The sequence below is a fragment of the Lithobates pipiens genome, unplaced genomic scaffold (assembly GCF_037356315.1).
Source record: "Lithobates pipiens isolate NorthernLeopardFrog02 unplaced genomic scaffold, aLitPip1_a1.2 Scaffold_19, whole genome shotgun sequence".
Classification (NCBI taxonomy): Eukaryota; Metazoa; Chordata; class Amphibia; order Anura; family Ranidae; genus Lithobates; species Lithobates pipiens.
The window spans coordinates 392,875,045-392,897,452 of NW_027507764.1; the positions used below are offsets into that span (position 1 = coordinate 392,875,045).

General features: G+C 43.8%; 1 protein-coding gene across 1 annotated transcript in view; it reads left to right on the forward strand.

Annotated features, from left to right (window-relative positions):
* Positions 1-22,408, forward strand: part of LOC143997021 (CD226 antigen-like) — a 172,074-nt gene that overhangs the window by 48,047 nt on the left and 101,619 nt on the right. Inside the window, exon 3 of the mRNA XM_077492380.1 lies at positions 165-515. Coding sequence (XP_077348506.1) covers positions 165-515 — 351 coding nt within the window. The remainder of the gene's footprint in view (positions 1-164; positions 516-22,408) is intronic.

A 22,408-nucleotide genomic window follows, 5' to 3' on the forward strand; every position in this document is an offset into this window, starting at 1 on the left:
TCATAGTTGGCTAACTACTTCAAAGTTCATAGTTGTTAAAATTTACTGTGGAAGTGACCAAAAACAGTTTGGATTAGAAATAATGAATGATATATACCCTCTAAACCTGTTTAATGTTAAATATATCGTTGACCATATTCATTTGTTTCCTTATTCTTTTACAGATGGTTTTGGTGAAATAATTCCATCAAATAATGAGACATTTACAGAGAATTCAAGCATTCTTTTAACCTTCCAGTATACTTTAAAAGGCAATGTGATTAACGTGACCTTAGAAAAATTTACAGATGGCAAGGTGGACACCATTGCATACTGTGAACTGAAAATACATGGACGGAAACAGCTGACTTATAGTTTTGATTACTCTAAGCACAGTCTTGTGAACTGTTCTGACCTTCATAGTGTCACCCTCAGCATCCAGCAAGCCTCCAGAAAAGATGAAGGCTTCTACAGATGCTACTTCTATACAGAGGAGCTGAATCAAGCTGTTGTAGTACATATGCACCTAAAACAAGGTACGAAAAACCTTATGAATACTATTTAACTCATGCTGTTTTTCCCTGGTGTAGGTTTTACCATCCTAAAAAGAATTTGCTAGAACATATTGGAGCAGAATTGGTGTTTCTAAGCTTTTACCATTTAATACTTGCTCAGTGGGCCATCTATATTTCAGTACGTATCAATCATGTTGCACAGGAAGCCCAATGAACATTGTATTTAAAGTTTCCCATCCATTTTTGTAGTGAAACTTCACTTAATAAATAGATATTGCCCGGGCCGAAGGAAAGATATAAGTTCATCTTTGCAGCACATGAACAACTAAAGTTATGTAAAACTTAAGTAAATCCCATTAAGTTTGTTGTCTTTAAAAAAAAAAAAAAATCTGGATAGGCAAGTATTTAACAAAAAATACACTAGAAATGGGACGTCATAGGTGCATTACAATATACATATTATATACGCTGCTATTAAAATTGTACAAATTTATTCATAAAGTAATAAAAGTACAATGCAATAGTGCCACACATGGCATATTTAGAGATCCACAAGGTACTGATATAAAAAAAAAACACTTGGTTCATAGTAAAACATTGACTTTCCTACCCTACTAAGAGCTTAAATTACAGTACCAGGGAAGATCTCAACAGTTAAGTCACAATGCATTTCATGGGTTCCACTTCCAAGTGAAACACTTGGAGGGGTCTCAAGGAGTAAATCTTTAATTAAAAATAAATAAAACATTTCTATTAGCCCTCTTCTATTGCCCCACAACAGATAGTGAGTGATCCTTAGGGAGAGCAAGGGCTATATAGCTGCATATCACAACCCTTCTCCATCCAATAAACCGTCTTGTAGTATATGAGTTTCCCTGGGTGTGATATGTCACCAGCTGTGTCCACTGGATCAGATCACATGACAGTTATAAATAATGTATGACTTCTTTTCATGCCATCCATTATGTACAATTGTGTTAAAAGCTGTGATTGGTTACAGTGATCACATGGTTAAGACAGGGACAATCACAGCCCATCTGTACCATGTGATTAGCTGTAGCCAACCACAGATAATCATAATAGGAAACAATGTATGGTTCGGTTTCATTCAATAAAAATGGTTGCTAAATACCAATTAATTCATTGGTATAAGCAATCGTGTTGTGTGCGTGTGTGTGTGTGTATATATATATATATATATATATATATATATATATATATATATATATCTATATCTATATCTATATATATATATATATATATATATATATATATATATATATATATATATATATATATATGTTGTGCTCAAAATTTTGCATACCCTGGCAGAAATTAGGAGATTTTGGCATTAATATTGAAAATATGACTGATCATGCCAAAAAACTGTCTTTTCTTTAAGGATAGCAATCACAAGAAAGCAATTTATTATCACATCATTTTTTGTATCCTTTTTAAATCATAATGATAACAGAAATCACCCAAATGGCCCTAACAACAAGTTTACATACCCTAGAATGTTTGGCCTTGGTACAGACACAGAAGGTGGCACACACAGGTTAAAATGGCAATTAAAGCTTAATTTCCCACATTTCTGGCTTTATAAATCACAATTAGTGTCTGTGTATAAATAGTCCATGAGTTTGTTAGCTCTCACATGAATGCACTAAGCAGGCTAGACACTGAGTCATGAGGAGGTAGAAAAGAACAGTTAAAAGACCCACGTAACAAGGTAATGAAACTTTACAAAGATGGAAAAGGATATAAAAAGATATCCAACACCTTGAATATGCCAGTCAGTACTGTTTAATCACTTATTAAGAAGTGAAAGATTTGTGGCTCTTTTGATACCAAGCCAAGGTCAGCAAGATTGCAGCCACAACTTGTGGAAGAATTGCTCAGGATACAAAGAAAAACCCACAGGTAAACCGCAGGAGAAATACAGGCTGCTCTCCAAAAAGATGATGTGGTTGTTTTTAAGGAGCACAATTCAATGATACTTAAACAAAAAAGAGCTGCATGGTTGAGGTGCCAGAAGGAAGCCTTTACTGCGCCAATGCCACTAAAAAGCCAATGAGGCATGTCAAGGTGTTGGGCATATTGCAACCAGGCTTTTTTGTGGAACTTGTACAGTAAAGGCTTCTTTCTGGCAACTTGACCATGCAGCTTTTTTTTTGTTCAAGTAACATTTTATTGTGCGCCTTAGAAAAAAACATACCGTATATACTCGAGTATAAGCCGAGATTTTCAGCCTCTTTTTTGAGGCTGAAAGTGCCCCCTCGGCTTATACTCGAGTCACCGCTGTCTGACTGCTCGATCAGCGTATCGAGCAGACAGACGGCGGACATTAAAATTCAAAAGCCGCGCCTCCTTCTCCGCCTCCGCCTGTGATAGGCGGAACACTGAATTTCCCAGCAGTCAGTGTTCCGCCTATCACGGACATCTGCTCATTCTCATACTACGGACGAGTATGAGAGGATGTCCGTGATAGGCGGAACACAGGCTGCTGGGAAATTGAGTGTTCCGCCTATCACAGGCGGAGGCGGAATTTTGAATTGTAGAATGGCCGCCGAGAAGAGCAGCGATCCATCGGCACGGCACGGGACGGAGGAGGCACGGGACGGAGGAGGCACGGCACGGGACGGAGGAGGCACGGGACGGAGGAGGCACGGCACGGGACGGAGGAGGCTCGGGACGGAGGAGGCACGGCACGGGACGGAGGAGGCTCGGGACGACGGCGGCTCGGGACGGAGGCTTGGGACACAGGTAGGCTGGACACACACACAAGGCTGCACGGACACACACACACACACACACACACACACACACACACACACACACACACACAGGGATGGATGGATGGATGGATACACACACACACACACACACACACACACACAGGGATGGATGGATGGATGGATACACACACACACACACACACACACACACACACACACACACAGGGATGGATGGATGGATGGATGAATACACACACACACACACACACACAGGGATGGATGGATGGATGGATACACACACAGGGATGGATGGACGGACACACACACAGGGATGGATGGATGGATGGATGGACACACACACAGGGATGGATGGACGGACACACACACAGGGATGGACGGACACACAGGGATGGACAGCCATGTCTCACCCTCGGCTTATACACGAGTCAATAAGTTTTCCAGTTTTTTGGGGGTAAATTGGGGGCCTCGGCTTATATTCGGGTCGGCCTATACTCGAGTATATACGGTACATCCTTTTTCTAGAGCAGCCTGTATTTCTCCTGAGGTTACCTGTGTTTTTTTTTGTATCCTGAATAGTTCCTGTGGCAGTTGTGGCTAAAATCTTTCCTGATCTACCTGACCTTGGCTTGGTATCAAGAGATGTGAAGTGATTGAACAGTACTGGCATATTCAAGGCGTTGGATATCTTTTCATATCCTTTTCCATCTTTGTATCTCCTCATGGCTCAGTGTCTAGCTTGCTTAGTGCATCCATGCGGGAGCTAACAAACGCATTGACTATTTATACGAAGACACTAATTGTGATTTAAAAAGCCACAAATGTGGAAAATTAACCTTTAATTGCCATTTTAACCTGTGTGTTCCACCTTCTGGGCCTGTACCAAGGCTAAACATTCCAGGTATGTAAACTTTTTATCAGGGCTATTTGGGTGATTTCTGTTATTATAATTTACAAAGGATGCAAAAAAAAAAAACTATGTGATAATGGCTTCATGTGATTGCAACCCTTAAATAAAAGACTGTTTTTTGTCTCCAGTCAGCGTCCCTGATCACTGCCACACCAGTAATATGAAGATGCTATACTGCATTTGATGACAACATCTGATTTTATTTTTTTTTAATTTCTTCATTTTCCCCAAAATTGTGCCAAAAAAATTACAACTTTAAAAAAACTTTCCATGCCTCTTACTAAATACCTTGAAGTGTCCACTTTCTAAAAAGGGACACTTGGGGGATATTTGTACTTACCTGGCATTTTCAGGCCTCACAAAAAAAGGATTAATACATTTTCAGATATATACCATAGTTTATAGACTCTATAACTTTCCTAAAAAACTAAATAATAAACACTGATTATTTTCACCAAAGAACTGTAGCAGAATACATTTTTTCCTAAATTCATGAAGAAAGATTATTTATTTGCAAAATTTTATAACAGAAATAAATAAAAACTGTTTTTTTTTAAATGTTCTCTTTTTTCATTTATTTAGAAAATAAAAAACCCAGCGATGATTACATATCACCAAAAGAAAGCTCTATTTATCTGAAAAAATGTCATATGGATACAGTCATTCAAAGTGCGAAGTGCACCAAAATGTGAAAATTGGCCTAGGCAGGAAGGGGGTGAAAGTGCCCATTGTTGAAGCAGTAAAGGTGCAGATTTATTATGTGAAAAAGTAAATACACCCCTACATTTGCCACTACTCTAGATCCCTCGGGTGTTCCAGATTAGGTGTCAATGATTAGAACCTTTTTTTTGTGAAATATACAGATAGAACCTTTCTTATTTAAACCTCAGATATCTAGAGTCTACTGTTCTCTTTGCTAGTGATGGACGAACTTCCGACGGGACGTTTCGCGAACGCGAAATGCGAACGGACCCAAACGTTCGCGAAACCGAACGTTCGCCGCGGGCCCCATTGACTTCAATGGGAGGCGAACTTTGCAAACCTTCATGTCGAATTTGCGGCCACGTGGTAATTATTAGGGGGTAAAACGTAGTCCCACCATCTGGACAATGACATAATACATGTATGAGGTGAATTTGGGATCGATAACTACAAGCATTTTTATTTTATTTGGGAAATTGTTCTAACAATTCAGGACTATGGAGCTAATGAAGGCAATGGAGGAGAGGGAAGGTCAGGGACCAGGGTAGGCAAAGAAGAGGGTGCAGGAGATGATCACCAGCAGCGTGACATACCGGAATGACACATGCACCGTGATAGAGGCATCTGACAGCAGCACCGTAATACAGAGCACTGACAGCAGCACCGTGACATACAGCGCTGACAGCAGCACCGTGACATACAGCGCTGACAGCAGCACCGTGACATACAGCGCTGACAGCAGCACCGTGACATACAGCGCTGACAGCAGCACCGTGACATACAGCGCTGACAGCAGCACCGTGACATACAGCGCTGACAGCAGCACCGTGACATACAGCGCTGACAGCAGCACCGTGACATACAGCGCTGACAGCAGCACCGTGACATACAGCGCTGACAGCAGCACCGTGACATACAGCGCTGACAGCAGCACCGTGACATACAGCACTGACAGCAGCACCGTAAGCAGCCCCAGGAGGAAGTCAGCACAGCACAGGGATGGTGTGATCCCCTCATAATAAGAACCCCCAGGAGGAAGTCAGCACAGCACAGGGATAGTGTGATCCCTTCATAATAAGAACCCCCAGGAGGAAGTCAGCACAGCACAGGGATATCATAAGCAGCCCCAGTAGAAATATGACACCGCTCAACCTCTTCAAAGAGGAGGGTAGGGGCATATAGTACGGTGTGCTTTTTTGGGTCAAGGAAGTGAGCCAAATGAATTAAGAAGGTCTGTGTGCTTGATTAAAAAAATAGTTTATAGACATATACATGGTCTACTGGTCACATGTGTTGAATTCCTCCGAGATCCATGCCTCATTCATTTTTAGAAATGTGAGGTAGTTAACACTGTGGTGAGCTAGGCGAGTACGCTTATCGGTCACAATCCCCCCTGCTGCGCTGAACGTCCTTTCGGACAGGACACTGGATGAGGGGCAAGCCAACAGTTCGATTGCAAATTGGGCAAGCTCTGGCCAGAGGTCAAGCCTGCCCACCCAGTAGTCTAGGGGTTCATCACTCCTCAGAGCGTCCACATCGGCCGTTAACCCAATGTAGTCGGACACCTGACGGTCTAGGCGTTCCCTGATGCTGGATCCGGATGACACCTGTCGATGGGTCGGCTGAAAGAATGACCTCATATCCGAAGTCACCAACACATCTTCAAACCGGCCTCTTCTTGCAGGCGCTGTTGGATTGGTACCCGCAAATCCTTCTCTGGGAGTGGGAATTGCTCCTCTGCCAGCGCACGCAAAAGCAGAATGCAGCATTTCTCGAAGCAAGGCCTGGAAGTGCTGCATTCTGACAGCCCTCTGCGACGGCGGTAACATTTCCGCCATTTTGTGTTTGTACCGGGGGTCTAAGTACGTTGCCACCCAGTACTGGTCCTTGACCCTCATGCTTTTTATACGGGGGTCCCTATTAAAACACTGGAGCATGAAGGCCCCCATTTGCACTAAAGTGGAAGCGGTGTGGTGGCCTGGCTCCTGCTCATCATCCAGGATAATGTCGTCCTCTTCATTCTCCTCTCCCCATCCTCGCACAACAGGGATCCCAGAAAGGTTTAAAGCATGCTCTTCTTGCTCCTGCTCATCCGCCCCGGCACCATCCTCCTCTGACTCCTCATCAGACTCCTGTTGTTGACTTGTCTCAGATAGAGTAGCCCCCCCTGGGAATTCATCCAGCATTGCGACTTCCTCATCTTCCCGCTCCTGCTCCTCCACAGCCTGATCAATGACACGACGCAATGCACGCTCCAGAAAGAAGGCATAAGGTACCATGTCACTGATGGCGCCATGGCTGCGACTGACCAGTTTGGTGATCTCCTCAAATGGCCGCAGAAGTCTGCATGTGTCGCGCATGAGCAGCCACTGGCGCGGTGAAAAAAAACCCAGCTCCCCAGAACCGTTTCTTTCGCAGAGTTCATACAGGTAGACGTTAACTGCACGTTTCTGCTGGAGCAGCCTATCAAGCATATAGAAGGTTGAGTTCCATCGCGTCGGGCAATCGCAAATAAGACGTCTGACCGGCAGATGGTGTCGCCGCTGAATGTCAGCAAGGCGAGCCATGGCCGTGTAAGATCTTCTGAAATGGGCCGAGATTTTCCTTGCCTGCCGCAAGATGTCCTGGACCCCAGGGTATTTGACAAGGAATCGCTGCACGACCAAGTTTAAGACGTGTGCCATGCACGGCACGTGCGTGATTTTGCCCTGTTTCAATGCGCTAAGCAGATTGGCACCGTTGTCACACACCACTTTACCAACTGTCAAATTGAGCGGTGTTAGCCACTCATCTGCCTGTGAACGCAAAGCTGAAAGGAGTGCCGGGCCAGTGTGGCTCTTTGCTTCCAGGCACAACAGACGCAGCACGGCATGGCAACGTCTCACCTGGCATGTGGAATAGGTTCTGGGGAGCTTGGGCGGTGCAGTGGAAGAGACGCTAGCAGCGGAAAAGGAGGAGGCAGCTGAGGAGGAGAGGGAGGAGGATGGAGTAGGAGGAGGAGAAGAAGAGTCAGGCCTGCATGCAATCCGTGGCGGTAAAACCAAATCTACACGGGTGCCACGGGTTACATGCTTGACGGCCGTCAGAAGGTTCACCCAGTGGGCAGTAAAACTGATATACCTTCCCTGCCCGTGTTTGCTAGACCACGTGTCTGTGGTCAGATGTATCTTGGCACCGACACTGTGTGCCAGAGATACATTCACTTGCCGCTGAACATGGCCATATAGCTCTGGGATGCCCTTCTCTGAGAAATACTTCCTTCCTGGGACCTTCCATTGTGGTGTTCCAATGGCCACAAATTTGCGAAAGGCCTCCGAGTCCACCAGTTTATATGGCAGTAGTTGGCGGGCTATGAGTTCTGACAAGCCAGCCGCCAACCGTTGGGCAAGAGGGTTATCCGGCGTCATCATTTTTTTACGCTCAAACATTAGGCCCACGGAAGCCTGCCTTTTTGCAGAAAAATGTGAGCTTGGCGTGATGGAAGGTGGAGTGGAGGACAATTGTGAGGAGAGAGGAGAAGGAGAAGGAGAAGTAGAAGACGAGGCTGGACGGTGAGAGCCTGCAGTGTGGCTTTGTGTGTTCCGTTGCTCCCACTGGGCTCGGTGATGGCTGCTCATGTGCCTTCTTAAGGCGGTCGTCCCTAGGTGAGTATTGGGCTTACCGCGACTAACGCGTTGACTGCAAAGATTGCAGATGGCAACGCTATTGTCAGCAGCGGACACGTTAAAAAAAGCCCACACTGCGGAGCCATGTGCCGGTGTCCTGGGAGCGCCAGATGTGACCGTACATGGTCGATGACTCGCTCCTGATACATTTGCAGTCTGCTTTGTCCCTGCTGTGCAATGTAAGTCATTGCTGCTTCTCCTCCCTATCTGCTGGTCCATATCTCCCTCTGAACTCCCCTCCTCTTCCTCTCTTGTGGGCACCCACGTGACATCACTAGACACGTCATCATCAACGTCACCTTCCCCACCGCTATAAGTAGAGATCTCGGAGTAGGCAGCAACACCGGGGACCAACCTCCTCCTTGGGCTGATCTGGGTACTGGCGTCAGACTGCTGAGTAGCGCTTGTTGCTACCTCCTCTTCCTGATCCAATACCAAGAGTGGCTGCGCATCAGAAATGTCCTCTTGATATGGATCGGAAAATAATTCCAGTGACTCAAGCGGAAGGTATGTGGTGGTGGTGGTGGTGGTCGTGTTGTTGGTGGTAGTGTCTTTGGGGGTGCACATAGCAGAGAGTGAAGAAGAGGGTGCAGATCGAGAGGATGAGGAGGGTGCAGAAGAGTAAGGCTGAGCGAGCCACTCAACCAAGTCTGGTGCATCCTTTAAAGTAATTGAACGCACCTTCTGCAACTTCCCACTTTGGCTCAAGCCTGTTGCTCCTGCCCTACCCCTACCACCCCTGCGGAAGGGCCTGCCTCTTCCTCTGCCTGTCATTTTTTAAATGACCCTGTGACAAAACTCTTAGTCCCTATACCGATGAAGGACTGCTGCAGTATAGGGCAGCGGTCAGCAGTGGTGCACGTCAACCCTATCTATTGTGGACCGATAGCGGTCCTTACAGAACAGCAGACTGTACCGCACTCAAGCCTATGTACCGTAGCACCCTATACCAAGTTACCAGTCCTTATAAGAACTTTTGTGGACCAAGCAGGTTGTGTATTAGTGTTTAGCAGACTGTACGTCAGTCCCTATACCGCTGAAGGACTGCTGCAGTATAGGGCAGCGGTCAGCAGTGGTGCACGTCAACCCTATCTATTGTGGACCGATAGCGGTCCTTACAGAACAGCAGACTGTACCGCACTCAAGCCTATGTACCGTAGCACCCTATACCAAGTTACCAGTCCTTATAAGAACTTTTGTGGACCAAGCAGGTTGTGTATTAGTGTTTAGCAGACTGTACGTCAGTCCCTATACCGCTGAAGGACTGCTGCAGTATAGGGCAGCGGTCAGCAGTGGTGCACGTCAACCCTATCTATTGTGGACCGATAGCGGTCCTTACAGAACAGCAGACTGTACCGCACTCAAGCCTATGTACCGTAGCACCCTATACCAAGTTACCAGTCCTTATAAGAACTTTTGTGGACCAAGCAGGTTGTGTATTAGTGTTTAGCAGACTGTACGTCAGTCCCTATACCGCTGAAGGACTGCTGCAGTATAGGGCAGCGGTCAGCAGTGGTGCACGTCAACCCTATCTATTGTGGACCGATAGCGGTCCTTACAGAACAGCAGACTGTACCGCACTCAAGCCTATGGACCGTAGCACCCTATACCAAGTTACCAGTCCTTATAAGAACTTTTGTGGACCAAGCAGGTTGTGTATTAGTGTTTAGCAGACTGTACGTCAGTCCCTATACCGCTGAAGGACTGCTGCAGTATAGGGCAGCGGTCAGCAGTGGTGCACGTCAACCCTATCTATTGTGGACCGATAGCGGTCCTTACAGAACAGCAGACTGTACCGCACTCAAGCCTATGTACCGTAGCACCCTATACCAAGTTACCAGTCCTTATAAGAACTTTTGTGGAACAAGCAGGTTGTGTGTTAGTGATTAGCAGACTGTACGTCAGTCCCTATACCGCTGAAGGACTGCTGCAGTATAGGTGAGCGGTCAGCAGTGGTGCACGTCAACCCTATCTATTGTGGACCGATAGCGGTCCTTACAGAACAGCAGACTGTACCGCACTCAAGCCTATGTACCGTAGCACCCTATACCAAGTTACCAGTCCTTATAAGAACTTTTGTGGACCAAGCAGGTTGTGTATTAGTGTTTAGCAGACTGTACGTCAGTCCCTATACCGCTGAAGGACTGCTGCAGTATAGGGCAGCGGTCAGCAGTGGTGCACGTCAACCCTATCTATTGTGGACCGATAGCGGTCCTTACAGAACAGCAGACTGTACCGCACTCAAGCCTATGTACCGTAGCACCCTATACCAAGTTACCAGTCCTTATAAGAACTTTTGTGGAACAAGCAGGTTGTGTGTTAGTGATTAGCAGACTGTACGTCAGTCCCTATACCGCTGAAGGACTGCTGCAGTATAGGTGAGCGGTCAGCAGTGGTGCACGTCAACCCTATCTATTGTGGACCGATAGCGGTCCTTACAGAACAGCAGACTGTACCGCACTCAAGCCTATGTACCGTAGCACCCTATACCAAGTTACCAGTCCTTATAAGAACTTTTGTGGACCAAGCAGGTTGTGTATTAGTGTTTAGCAGACTGTACGTCAGTCCCTATACCGCTGAAGGACTGCTGCAGTATAGGGCAGCGGTCAGCAGTGGTGCACGTCAACCCTATCTATTGTGGACCGATAGCGGTCCTTACAGAACAGCAGACTGTACCGCACTCAAGCCTATGTACCGTAGCACCCTATACCAAGTTACCAGTCCTTATAAGAACTTTTGTGGACCAAGCAGGTTGTGTATTAGTGTTTAGCAGACTGTACGTCAGTCCCTATACCGCTGAAGGACTGCTGCAGTATAGGGCAGCGGTCAGCAGTGGTGCACGTCAACCCTATCTATTGTGGACCGATAGCGGTCCTTACAGAACAGCAGACTGTACCGCACTCAAGCCTATGTACCGTAGCACCCTATACCAAGTTACCAGTCCTTATAAGAACTTTTGTGGAACAAGCAGGTTGTGTGTTAGTGATTAGCAGACTGTACGTCAGTCCCTATACCGCTGAAGGACTGCTGCAGTATAGGTGAGCGGTCAGCAGTGGTGCACGTCAACCCTATCTATTGTGGACCGATAGCGGTCCTTACAGAACAGCAGACTGTACCGCACTCAAGCCTATGTACCGTAGCACCCTATACCAAGTTACCAGTCCTTATAAGAACTTTTGTGGACCAAGCAGGTTGTGTATTAGTGTTTAGCAGACTGTACGTCAGTCCCTATACCGCTGAAGGACTGCTGCAGTATAGGGCAGCGGTCAGCAGTGGTGCACGTCAACCCTATCTATTGTGGACCGATAGCGGTCCTTACAGAACAGCAGACTGTACCGCACTCAAGCCTATGTACCGTAGCACCCTATACCAAGTTACCAGTCCTTATAAGAACTTTTGTGGAACAAGCAGGTTGTGTGTTAGTGATTAGCAGACTGTACGTCAGTCCCTATACCGCTGAAGGACTGCTGCAGTATAGGTGAGCGGTCAGCAGTGGTGCACGTCAACCCTATCTATTGTGGACCGATAGCGGTCCTTACAGAACAGCAGACTGTACCGCACTCAAGCCTATGTACCGTAGCACCCTATACCAAGTTACCAGTCCTTATAAGAACTTTTGTGGACCAAGCAGGTTGTGTGTTAGTGTTTAGCAGACTGTACGTCAGTCCCTATACCGCTGAAGGACTGCTGCAGTATAGGGCAGCGGTCAGCAGTGGTGCACGTCAACCCTATCTATTGTGGACCGATAGCGGTCCTTACAGAACAGCAGACTGTACCGCACTCAAGCCTATGTACCGTAGCACCCTATACCAAGTTACCAGTCCTTATAAGAACTTTTGTGGACCAAGCAGGTTGTGTATTAGTGTTTAGCAGACTGTACGTCAGTCCCTATACCGCTGAAGGACTGCTGCAGTATAGGGCAGCGGTCAGCAGTGGTGCACGTCAACCCTATCTATTGTGGACCGATAGCGGTCCTTACAGAACAGCAGACTGTACCGCACTCAAGCCTATGTACCGTAGCACCCTATACCAAGTTACCAGTCCTTATAAGAACTTTTGTGGAACAAGCAGGTTGTGTGTTAGTGATTAGCAGACTGTACGTCAGTCCCTATACCGCTGAAGGACTGCTGCAGTATAGGGCAGCGGTCAGCAGTGGTGCACGTCAACCCTATCTATTGTGGACCGATAGCGGTCCTTACAGAACAGCAGACTGTACCGCACTCAAGCCTATGTACCGTAGCACCCTATACCAAGTTACCAGTCCTTATAAGAACTTTTGTGGAACAAGTGAGTTGTGAATGTTTAGCAGACTGCAGCAGAAGGGCAGCAGTCAAGTATAATATCCTTTCTATATTTGGAAGAAAGAATATTATACATGTACAAGCCTATTACTGTACCACTGATACCAGTCCTGAAAAGAACCTTTGTGGAACTAATAATAACAGCAAGTCTTTAAAATTACCCTCACTGCCTGACAACACTGCTTCCTTCCTGTCCCTATACAAATTGGCAAAAAAAGAGAACGATTAGTGGTTACTGGAACAGCTCTTTTGTGGACCTTGATAGTAACAGCTAATGATGATGATGATGATGATGATGATGAAAGACTAATCTGGCTGTCCCTGTAGCATACACCGTCCTTTCCCTTTCTCTAAACTAACAAAAGACACTCAGGCTGCTGCAAGAATCAGCAGCACAGCAAACCTATCAACACCTAACACCTATACCAGTCCTGAAAAGAACTTTTGTGTACCAAATAGCTAGTGGTTTATCTCTCCCTACTCCACACAGGAACCTGTCCCTATCGTAACAGAAGAAAGAATGTAAAATGGCCACCGGATCGGGTGTATTTATAGGTTAGGGGGAATGTACAAGTGTCCATGTGCTGTCATGTCTCAATTGGCTGTCCTGTATCACATGATAAACGTGTCACCAAAGGTTAAAGTTCTTGTATACATTAAACACGTAAGTCCGCCGCGGCGAACGACGGAAAAAGGCGTTCGAACGTGCGGACCGCGAATGTCGGAAATTCGCCGCGAAACGACCGCCGGGCGAAACGTTCGTCCATCACTACTCTTTGCTATTATTGTGTGGTAGTGTCATCATGCCAAGATCAATCAAGCTCTCCAAGGCCCTCGGAAAGGCTGTACAGATTGTTTGCTAGAGCTATGAGTCTAGCAAGGGATTTAAAAAAAATCGCTAAATTATTTGAAATTCTTTTACTGTAAGAAAAAAAAAAATCTTCAAGTGGTGTCGATTTGTAAAGACTGCTAATTTGCTAAGTAAAAGCAAGCCTGAGTTGATGCTACAAGAAGCCTCAAAGAGCTACAAAAATGATTTGTGGGATCTTTTTGTTACTCTTGCTACAGTTGATGTCAAAGTGTGTGCATCCACAATCGGATAGAACTTGCACCACATAATCTGCATGGCAAGTGTGCCAAAAAGCCTATTCTATCTAAAAAGTGAATTAGAACAAAGCTGTAGCTTTCCATTTAACATGTAGGCAAAGACTAAAGCTGGCCATACACTGATCGAAATTTGAATGGTTCAACAGGGACTGGCTGAATTTTGATCAGTGAGCTGCCTTCCCCACTCAACAGAAGTTCATGGTTAAATCAACTTCAGTCAAAGAGACATGTTGGAAAGCTTTCCAACAATCCATGGCTGCAACCACTGATTAGTGTATCCAGATAGTGGTGGGTGCCACTGTAAGAATACAATGTCCCAGAGGGAATCTGTTGGCTAAAAAAAAAACATAAAAAAGATCTAACTTTTCGTGCATCCACAGAATGTAAGACATTGCTTGACGAGTTATAGCCTGACCTGAGAAACCAATGCTCTAATAATATAACGGTATACGCTTCTCCCAAGAACACTGATTCCCTACTTAAGACAAAGCACCCCTCCCTCTCCCTGTCTTACCCCCGTATCTTCCCCACTCTCCCTCTACCCTTTTGTCATCGCAACGCTTTGGAATACTATGACCAATTAGCTGTAAATAAGATTTAGCTGGAGACTTACCACGCGGATGATTAGGTTCCGTGGGGACATATGTTAACTACAGGGCTCTTCTATGCTTGTTGTTAGGCTTCAACATTCCCTCTACTCTCACAGTGTGAGCCCTGTAGGGGTGAGAGTAGGGGGATATGAACTACCTGTCCTCTACCTAAGTTCAGACTAGATATAATCCTGATCCGATTCACAACACAGTTTACCAGTCTCATGATACATATACATGCCCTATTGTGGGGCGGCTACCAGTTAATTAATCTTACCAGCTTAGTCTCACAAGTGTATCTGTTATATGTTATCTGTTTCCAGTTTGGCTGTTCAGTATCGTTTAAATGCCAAATCAGATTATGCTGATGTTTTACACTCGAATGTATTGATATACGAGACTGTGTACCTCGTTAAGAGGAGTTTGTACACAGTAATTGTCCTTTGCAATATTGCAATATTGTTATGTGCTGCATTTACTGAATAAAAAACATATTTGAAAAAAAAAAGTTGAACCGAAAATTGATCTTTCAACATAATTATCCAAAGCATACTAGCAAATCCTCAGAAGAATAACTAAAAAAGACTATACAACTGAAGAGTGAAAATGTTGGTGCAGCTGTGCATTAGGGTGTTTCATTTTTACAAAGATGTGATTTTCATATGACTTTGCTTACGCCCCAAGTCTCAGTGATGTAAAAGATATATATGCCAAATGAACAATGAGTGAAAATGGTTAACTACTGTACCTCCAAAATGTCCTAAAATTTGTCCTCTTCACTAAACACTTGAATATTCCTCAACGACAATTGGAAGGAATGAAACAGGTTGCACATTTTGTCAGCCTCATAAATGTTCGCTTTTGACATGAGGCATTTGTAAGTTGATGGGCTCCAAAGAATGATTTGGATATGCTACAGCTTTTGAGCACTTACCCAGATGCAGACAACAAACAATTTGCTCTTACAGTTGCTAAGAGAAACCTTTGGTATCTGTCAGAAACAAATGTAGCATTGGCTTTTTTGGATGAACGTATTACTCAGGCTGTTAAGGAAAATATGACTAACAATTTAGAAACCAAACCTGCAACGAAAAATGAAGTGAAATGATTAGAGGGTAAAAACATGGTTTTTGAAGGAAAAGACCTGAGCCATTTCATTAATAATAAAACAAAGACGTTCTTTGAATTATTTGGGATCCACGATGTGATAAAATACAAGGGATTGCATCGTTCAAAGTTGGTTAATACAACACATGTTTTATCTATCATATTACCTATTAATCTTAGTGTATAGTTTTAATAGTATTTTAAGTTTGTGATTTCTAGTTTTCCCAATAAAAGTAATTAACATTGAAACTTTTACAAAACAGATCAAAGTGTGCAACCTCTAAATATTATCACATCTTCTGGAAATTTAGCATATATATCTTTTACATCACTCAGACTGGGGGCGTAAGCAAAGTGTGCAAAAATTTTACAGTTTATTTTTTTCCATCAGAAAATGAAACGCCCTACTGTGCATGGTACCCAATCAGCTTCTAACTTCAGCCTGTTCAATTAAGCTTTGACAAATAACCTGGAAGCTGATTGGTTTATGTGCAGAGCTACACCAGATTTTGCGCTCTCCAGTTTTAGTAAATCAACCCGAGGGGTTTTTACCAGGCCTATATTGAATCCCATTGAAATGTTGTGGGAAAAGTAGGGACAATTTCACTGAGCTGATCTCAGAGATGAGTGGGCAGTTATGTGAAAGTCCTGCAAGAAGTCAATTGTGCTAAAGGGCCAATACCAGCTTATAAGGTGTGGTAGGTGTACTTTTTACATAGTATTACATCAATGTAGCATACTCCTAGTTAATCTGCTAGGCACATTTAGTTTTTGGCGTCTGCTGTAATCACAGGAGCATTGATTGATTGTTTTCATCTGCTCTGGGCTTCACAAGCTGAGAGTTTGATTACTTCCCCTTGCCTCTAAAAGAAGCTTCCAGAGTTTAGGGAGGGAGAATTTAGATGTTCGGTCTGAATATTCAGCAGGGCATAGCCAATCCCTGGGGAGGTGTACCCAGATAGAGCTAGGTTGCTGTATTATAGTCTGGAGCCCTGAGGAGTGGGTCTTTTTTCCCCTGTGGGGATAGATCTGTGAGCGGAGCTGAGAGGATAGGGAGGCTGCTTATGCCCTAGAGGGCTTGGCTGGGATGCTGAGCTGCAAAAATTGAACTTATGCACTTATCTTAGGATTTGTGAGTAGAGCTTCTTTCTGTGCTACAACTTGATTCATGGCCCCCGGCTGTGAACCTATAGACTGTTCCAGTCTACTACTACTTGTGGTTTACAGCTATGCACCTATAGACTGCTCCAGTTTACTACTACTTGAGCCCATACAGCTGCATGGTCTCAATCTATAGACTGTCCTAGTCTACTACTTCCTATGCTACTGAGAAAGAAGTGTTCCCAGCAGACTGTGCCTAATATTTTTGGGCTATCCCACACTCCTCTGTCACCTCCCGTTACAAGTTCTTTGAGCAATAAACCTTTAAAAAGACATCCCCATAGACTGTTCAATGAGCTGGAGTTAATGGACTGTTGATGTGTGCCTGGCTGCCTCCATACTGCTTTTGGGAAAGAACCTGTTATAGTCAGTGGCTCCTACGGGGGTAGTGCCTTTTTTGTGGTCATTGTTTAAATGAAAGTTTAACGTTTGTTGGCTAATTCTGTTGAAATATGTCAACTTTTCACATGACTGTAGGAGAAAGTGCAGGTGTTTAATTACCTGATGGTCTCTTCTATCCCCTGGGGGCTAGGAATTACTTACCCATAGCAGCTTTCATTGTTATTTTCTTCTTTGGAGTTTTAGGTGCTCTCACCTACATTTTAAGATGTCAATTCTGTACCTACTACATCCTGTATTCTTAATGAAATAACTGAAGCATTCAGTGGCAAGAGTAGGAGCCCCTCATACTTGCTGTGGCAAATAAAAAAATCCACAAACTCACCATTGAAGCACCTGCCGGGTCTCCTGTGCCTCCTACAGCTCCACGCCTAAATGCACCCCAACTCAAAGAGACTGTGAGTACAATCCTCTGCTTTATAAAGCATATTTAGACACCAGCCTGTCTGCAATCTATGAAAAGCTGGTAGACAACATACAGCTTGAATTGCACAAATCCACTATGGCTCTCTCCTAGGAGATTGCAGCTATAGGGGGCCGCACTGACTTTCTTGAAACCAAACATGATGAATTATCTTTAGCAAATAATGATTTCAGGAAAGATTATGAAATGTTGACGGATAACTTCTCATTCATGCCGACCCAGGTTGAAGATTTAGATAACATATATTGCCGTAATAATATACAGGTTCGCTGAGTCTGTTACTGATCTCATACCAGCCATTTCTAAACTCTTTCACAATCTTTTGCCTGGTAAACCACTGTGACAGGATTCATAGGGCTCTTCACTCAAAATCGACACCTGATAAGCCTCCTTGTGATGCGATCATGTGCATGAAAGATTTTCTTACCAAAGTAGATACCATGCATGCACCCAGGAATACATCCAATGTAGAATTAGATGGCATCAGGATACAAATATATCCATACATTTTTACTGCTACACTGGACAGGAGACACAGAATGAAGGAAGTCCCTTCTACACTGCAGACGGCAAGAATTAAATATCGCTGGGGCTTCCCATTTAAGCTTTCTGTGATGCACAATGGCTCAACATACACAGTATACAAATATTAAATCATAGTGTAGCGCTAGAGAAAACAAACAAAAGTAACCTAGTACATGACGATACGTGATCATACAATGTTTAACCAAACATTAAACACAAAAATCATAAAATGTGCAAAAAATACACCTTAAGTGCATAATTCATAAGTGTATATAGTAATACAAAAAAAGTCCAAGGTAAGGATAAGAGTCTCTATATAAATGTTGATCCAATCCAAACGTGAGATAAAGGTCACCATCCACCTTCTTTAAATGAGACTAACATGCAGACACCATGTGGTATTCCCGTCACCTTTTAAGATAGAGGCTTACCAGATGTAATGGATCCAAACGAATGTACATTCGAAGGATCACAAAGGCTTGTGCACTCGTATGCGAGCTTTCAAAAGCAAATTTTCCAGGGAAGTAACGAATCAAACTAATCCATTCAGGTGCCCAAGATAGTTGTTAAATCCTCAGCGGTAAAATCCAACTCAAATTGTTGAACCCATACAAAGAGAAATAAGGGCCACAATAGTGTAATTCCGTTTAAGAAAAAATTTAATAAAAAAGGTAATGAACTTACATATAACCAAAGAATCAAGCGCTTATTCAATAAAAACAGTGCTACAGTAGGAGTCCCGACGCGTTTCGTCCTCCAAAGACGTCATCTGGGGTAACACTCCACTGTAGCACACTTACTTTTATACCCAACCTTCCAATCTGGGCAAAAATTCCATCTGCCTGTGTCACCGCATATTACTTCCGGTTTAAGATGGCGCCCGGCGTGCGTTCCACGCCTCATTCTGATGTTATCACATAAATCTGCTAGCGATTCTATGTTATAACATATATCAAGTAAAACGATAAGTGAAACCAGCATTAACACGCCTAAATGGACGAAATAGTAAGACAATTGACGTTGTACCATAAACGTCATTTCCGGGTCATGGCTGGGGTGTTAACCAATGAAGTTAATAAACGTAGGTGTGGCTCCAATAATCACCTAACTAACCTATCCCGTCAACGAGGCCACACCCACCGGAAACGCCCAACACGAGAAACTCCTCTCATAGTGGGCGCATCACGGATTGGAGCGTGACGCTTCCGGCCAGCGATGCTGGAACGCACCGCACACAGGAAGCGCCACCACAGAAGGCGCATCCGACGCCGGCAGTGACGTAGAAGAAAATACATCACTTCCAGTCCCCAACGGAACGCATATAAACATACTCCGGAACGCACGGCTCAAAAGGCTGTGCACTTATACACCCGCCCACTTCAAGGTGCAAGAAGTACTAAAAAGAATAGACTTTATACCAATCTCACTATGTATTAAATAAAAAGTAAAAAATCCACATATAAAAATTTATTGTATATACCGGATTTCACCTAACAAGTAATCCAGAAGTGCGTTCACCATACATTCTAAAGGACGTGAATATATCACCCCCAACTTAGAAGACTAATTATATAAAAAATAATTGTATAAAAAATACCAAACAGCTATGCACACAAACCAGCAATAGTATACTATATGCCGGTATGTGCATAATACCATATAGCGATGACATATAAGGCAGATAGAATTCTGTCCCAGGAATGATACAACATGTAAATAAATAACAACCCTGGAAAAAATTTCATTTACATAAAAATTAAAAAATATTAAAAATATAGAAAATTCAAAGCTGAAATGAAACATTGCCATTATACACATTAACCATCATTAATGAAAGCATTAATATCCCACTCTACATTTAGACCAAATGGAGAGTAGGATCGAATCGTATATATCCAGTAGGTCTCTAATCTGGAAACACCCCGAGTCATGGCACCACCCCTCCAAGGGGGTGTGTATTTATCAATAGCCAAAAACTGGGTACCTGTAGGATCGCTGTTGTGACATTCCCTATAGTGTCTCGGAACAGTATGTTTGGAGACCTTACCCCTTATCAGGGCTATATGCTCCCCTACCCTAATCGCAAACGTTCTTGTTGTCCTCCCCACATATTGTTTACCGCACGGGCAAGTGATCAAATACACTACGTACCTGGTGCTACAGGTACAGAATGATTTTATAGTGTGTGTTCTATTAGTTGTTGTTGATGTAAACTCAGTTGTTTTCTGTCTTCCGGCTGTATTAAATTGGCACACACCACATTTTTTACAAGGATAAAAACCTGTTAAATTATGAAAAAATGATGGACGACAGGGTGGATTAATAACATTGGGAGCAATGCGGCTCCGTAAAGAGGGTGCACCCCTAAGGAGTACTTTCGCCCGCTCAGGTAACCTAGAACTGAGAACTGGATCACTTCTCAACACATCCCAATGTCTGTTTATAATGGTCTTGATTTGTTTGTGCTGTACTGAAAAAGATGTAAGCATAGACAATCTATAGGTATCATCAAATTCTTGGCGTAATTTCTCAGCAACGAGGCTTTCCCTGTTAGTATCGATGACTTTCTGTATCTCTACATCAAGAACCTTAGCATCATATCCTTTATCCTCAAATTTTTGTTTAAGGGTTTCTGCCTGTGTCCTAAACATATCCAGGTCCGTGCAGTTCCTCCGCAGTCGTAAGAACTGGCTGCGTGGTATCGAACTCAACCATGATCTATGATGACAGCTATCGAGGGGAATAAAGCTATTCCTGTCCGTTGGTTTAAAGTGCGTTTTAAACACAAATTTATTATCTATTAACTCTATCTCTAAATCAAGAAAGTTAATCCTAGAGAAACTCATTTCAAAAGACAGTGAAATGCCCCTGTCATTACAGTTCAGATTCTTAAAAAAATTCAGTCAACGAATCCGGTGAACCACTCCATAGGAGGAGGATGTCGTCTATATACCTGGCCCACAGGACCAAAGAAGGGTTCCGTTGGGCATAGACGACATCCTCCTCCCACTTGGCCATAAATAAGTTAGCAAGACTAGGGGCAAACTTTGCCCCCATTGCCACACCACGTTGTTGTAAATAATACTTATCGTTAAACCAAAAATAGTTGTGTTCCATGGCAAATTCCAAAAGTTCTATGAGGTAGTCACATTGAAATGACGCCAGAGAGTCCTCAAGATCCAGAAAATGCCGGACGGCCTCTATACCCATCCCTTGAGGTATGCAAGTATAGAGGGACAAATATACACCTTTGCTTAGGGTAACCTCCGCCCGTTAGCCAAGCAAACAAAAGGCGCTTAACACTGAATGGTGTGCTTTCTACCTGGAAGCTGTGGAATTTAAGCAGCTGTTTTAAAAGGCATTAAATAAATAAAACCACTAAGAAACGTCAAACAGACATCTACAAGCTAAATGAATAAATCAATTCACCCGTAGAAACAACAGCGCATATTACTCTATAGGAAAAAATATATATATGTTATTTGTTCTAGTGCACACTCTAATTCTACGGAAAACATGTATATACTCCAAAATTTAGTCATACAAAATAGTTATTGTCCATGATGACTATCCATATGTCCAGATTATACTGAATAATCAAGATAGTTTCAGTGAAAAAGGAACTGAAACAGAATTATCTATTCCAGTCCATAGAAAAAACAAAACTGAAACAAAGTATCCTGGCACCGATCATAAGGGGTATACGATGCAATCCTTCCTTAACGTGGTTAAACTTCCAACAGTGAAATGCAATGATCCCAAATTTGCTGGGGTGCAATCCTAGGCATAAGGCGACCCCCTTTAGTTATATTCTTACCAGATCTGCCTGGTTACACGGGCTCTCAGATATTACTCCTCATCGGCTGGATCTCATCCGCTTCATGTGTCCCGGAAAATTCAAGATCAGATCTGCCTGGTTTCACGGGCTCTCAGATATTACTCCTCATCGGCTGGATCTCATCCACTTCATGTGTGCCGGGTAATTCAAGAACTGGATTGCACAGCCGGTATCTCCCGCTGTTTCTCAGAGCTCAGTAAAACGATAAGTGAAACCAGCATTAACACGCCTAAATGGACGAAATAGTAAGACAATTGACGTTGTACCATAAACGTCATTTCCGGGTCATGGCTGGGGTGTTAACCAATGAAGTTAATAAACGTAGGTGTGGCTCCAATAATCACCTAACTAACCTATCCCGTCAACGAGGCCACACCCACCGGAAACGCCCAACACGAGAAACTCCTCTCATAGTGGGCGCATCACGGA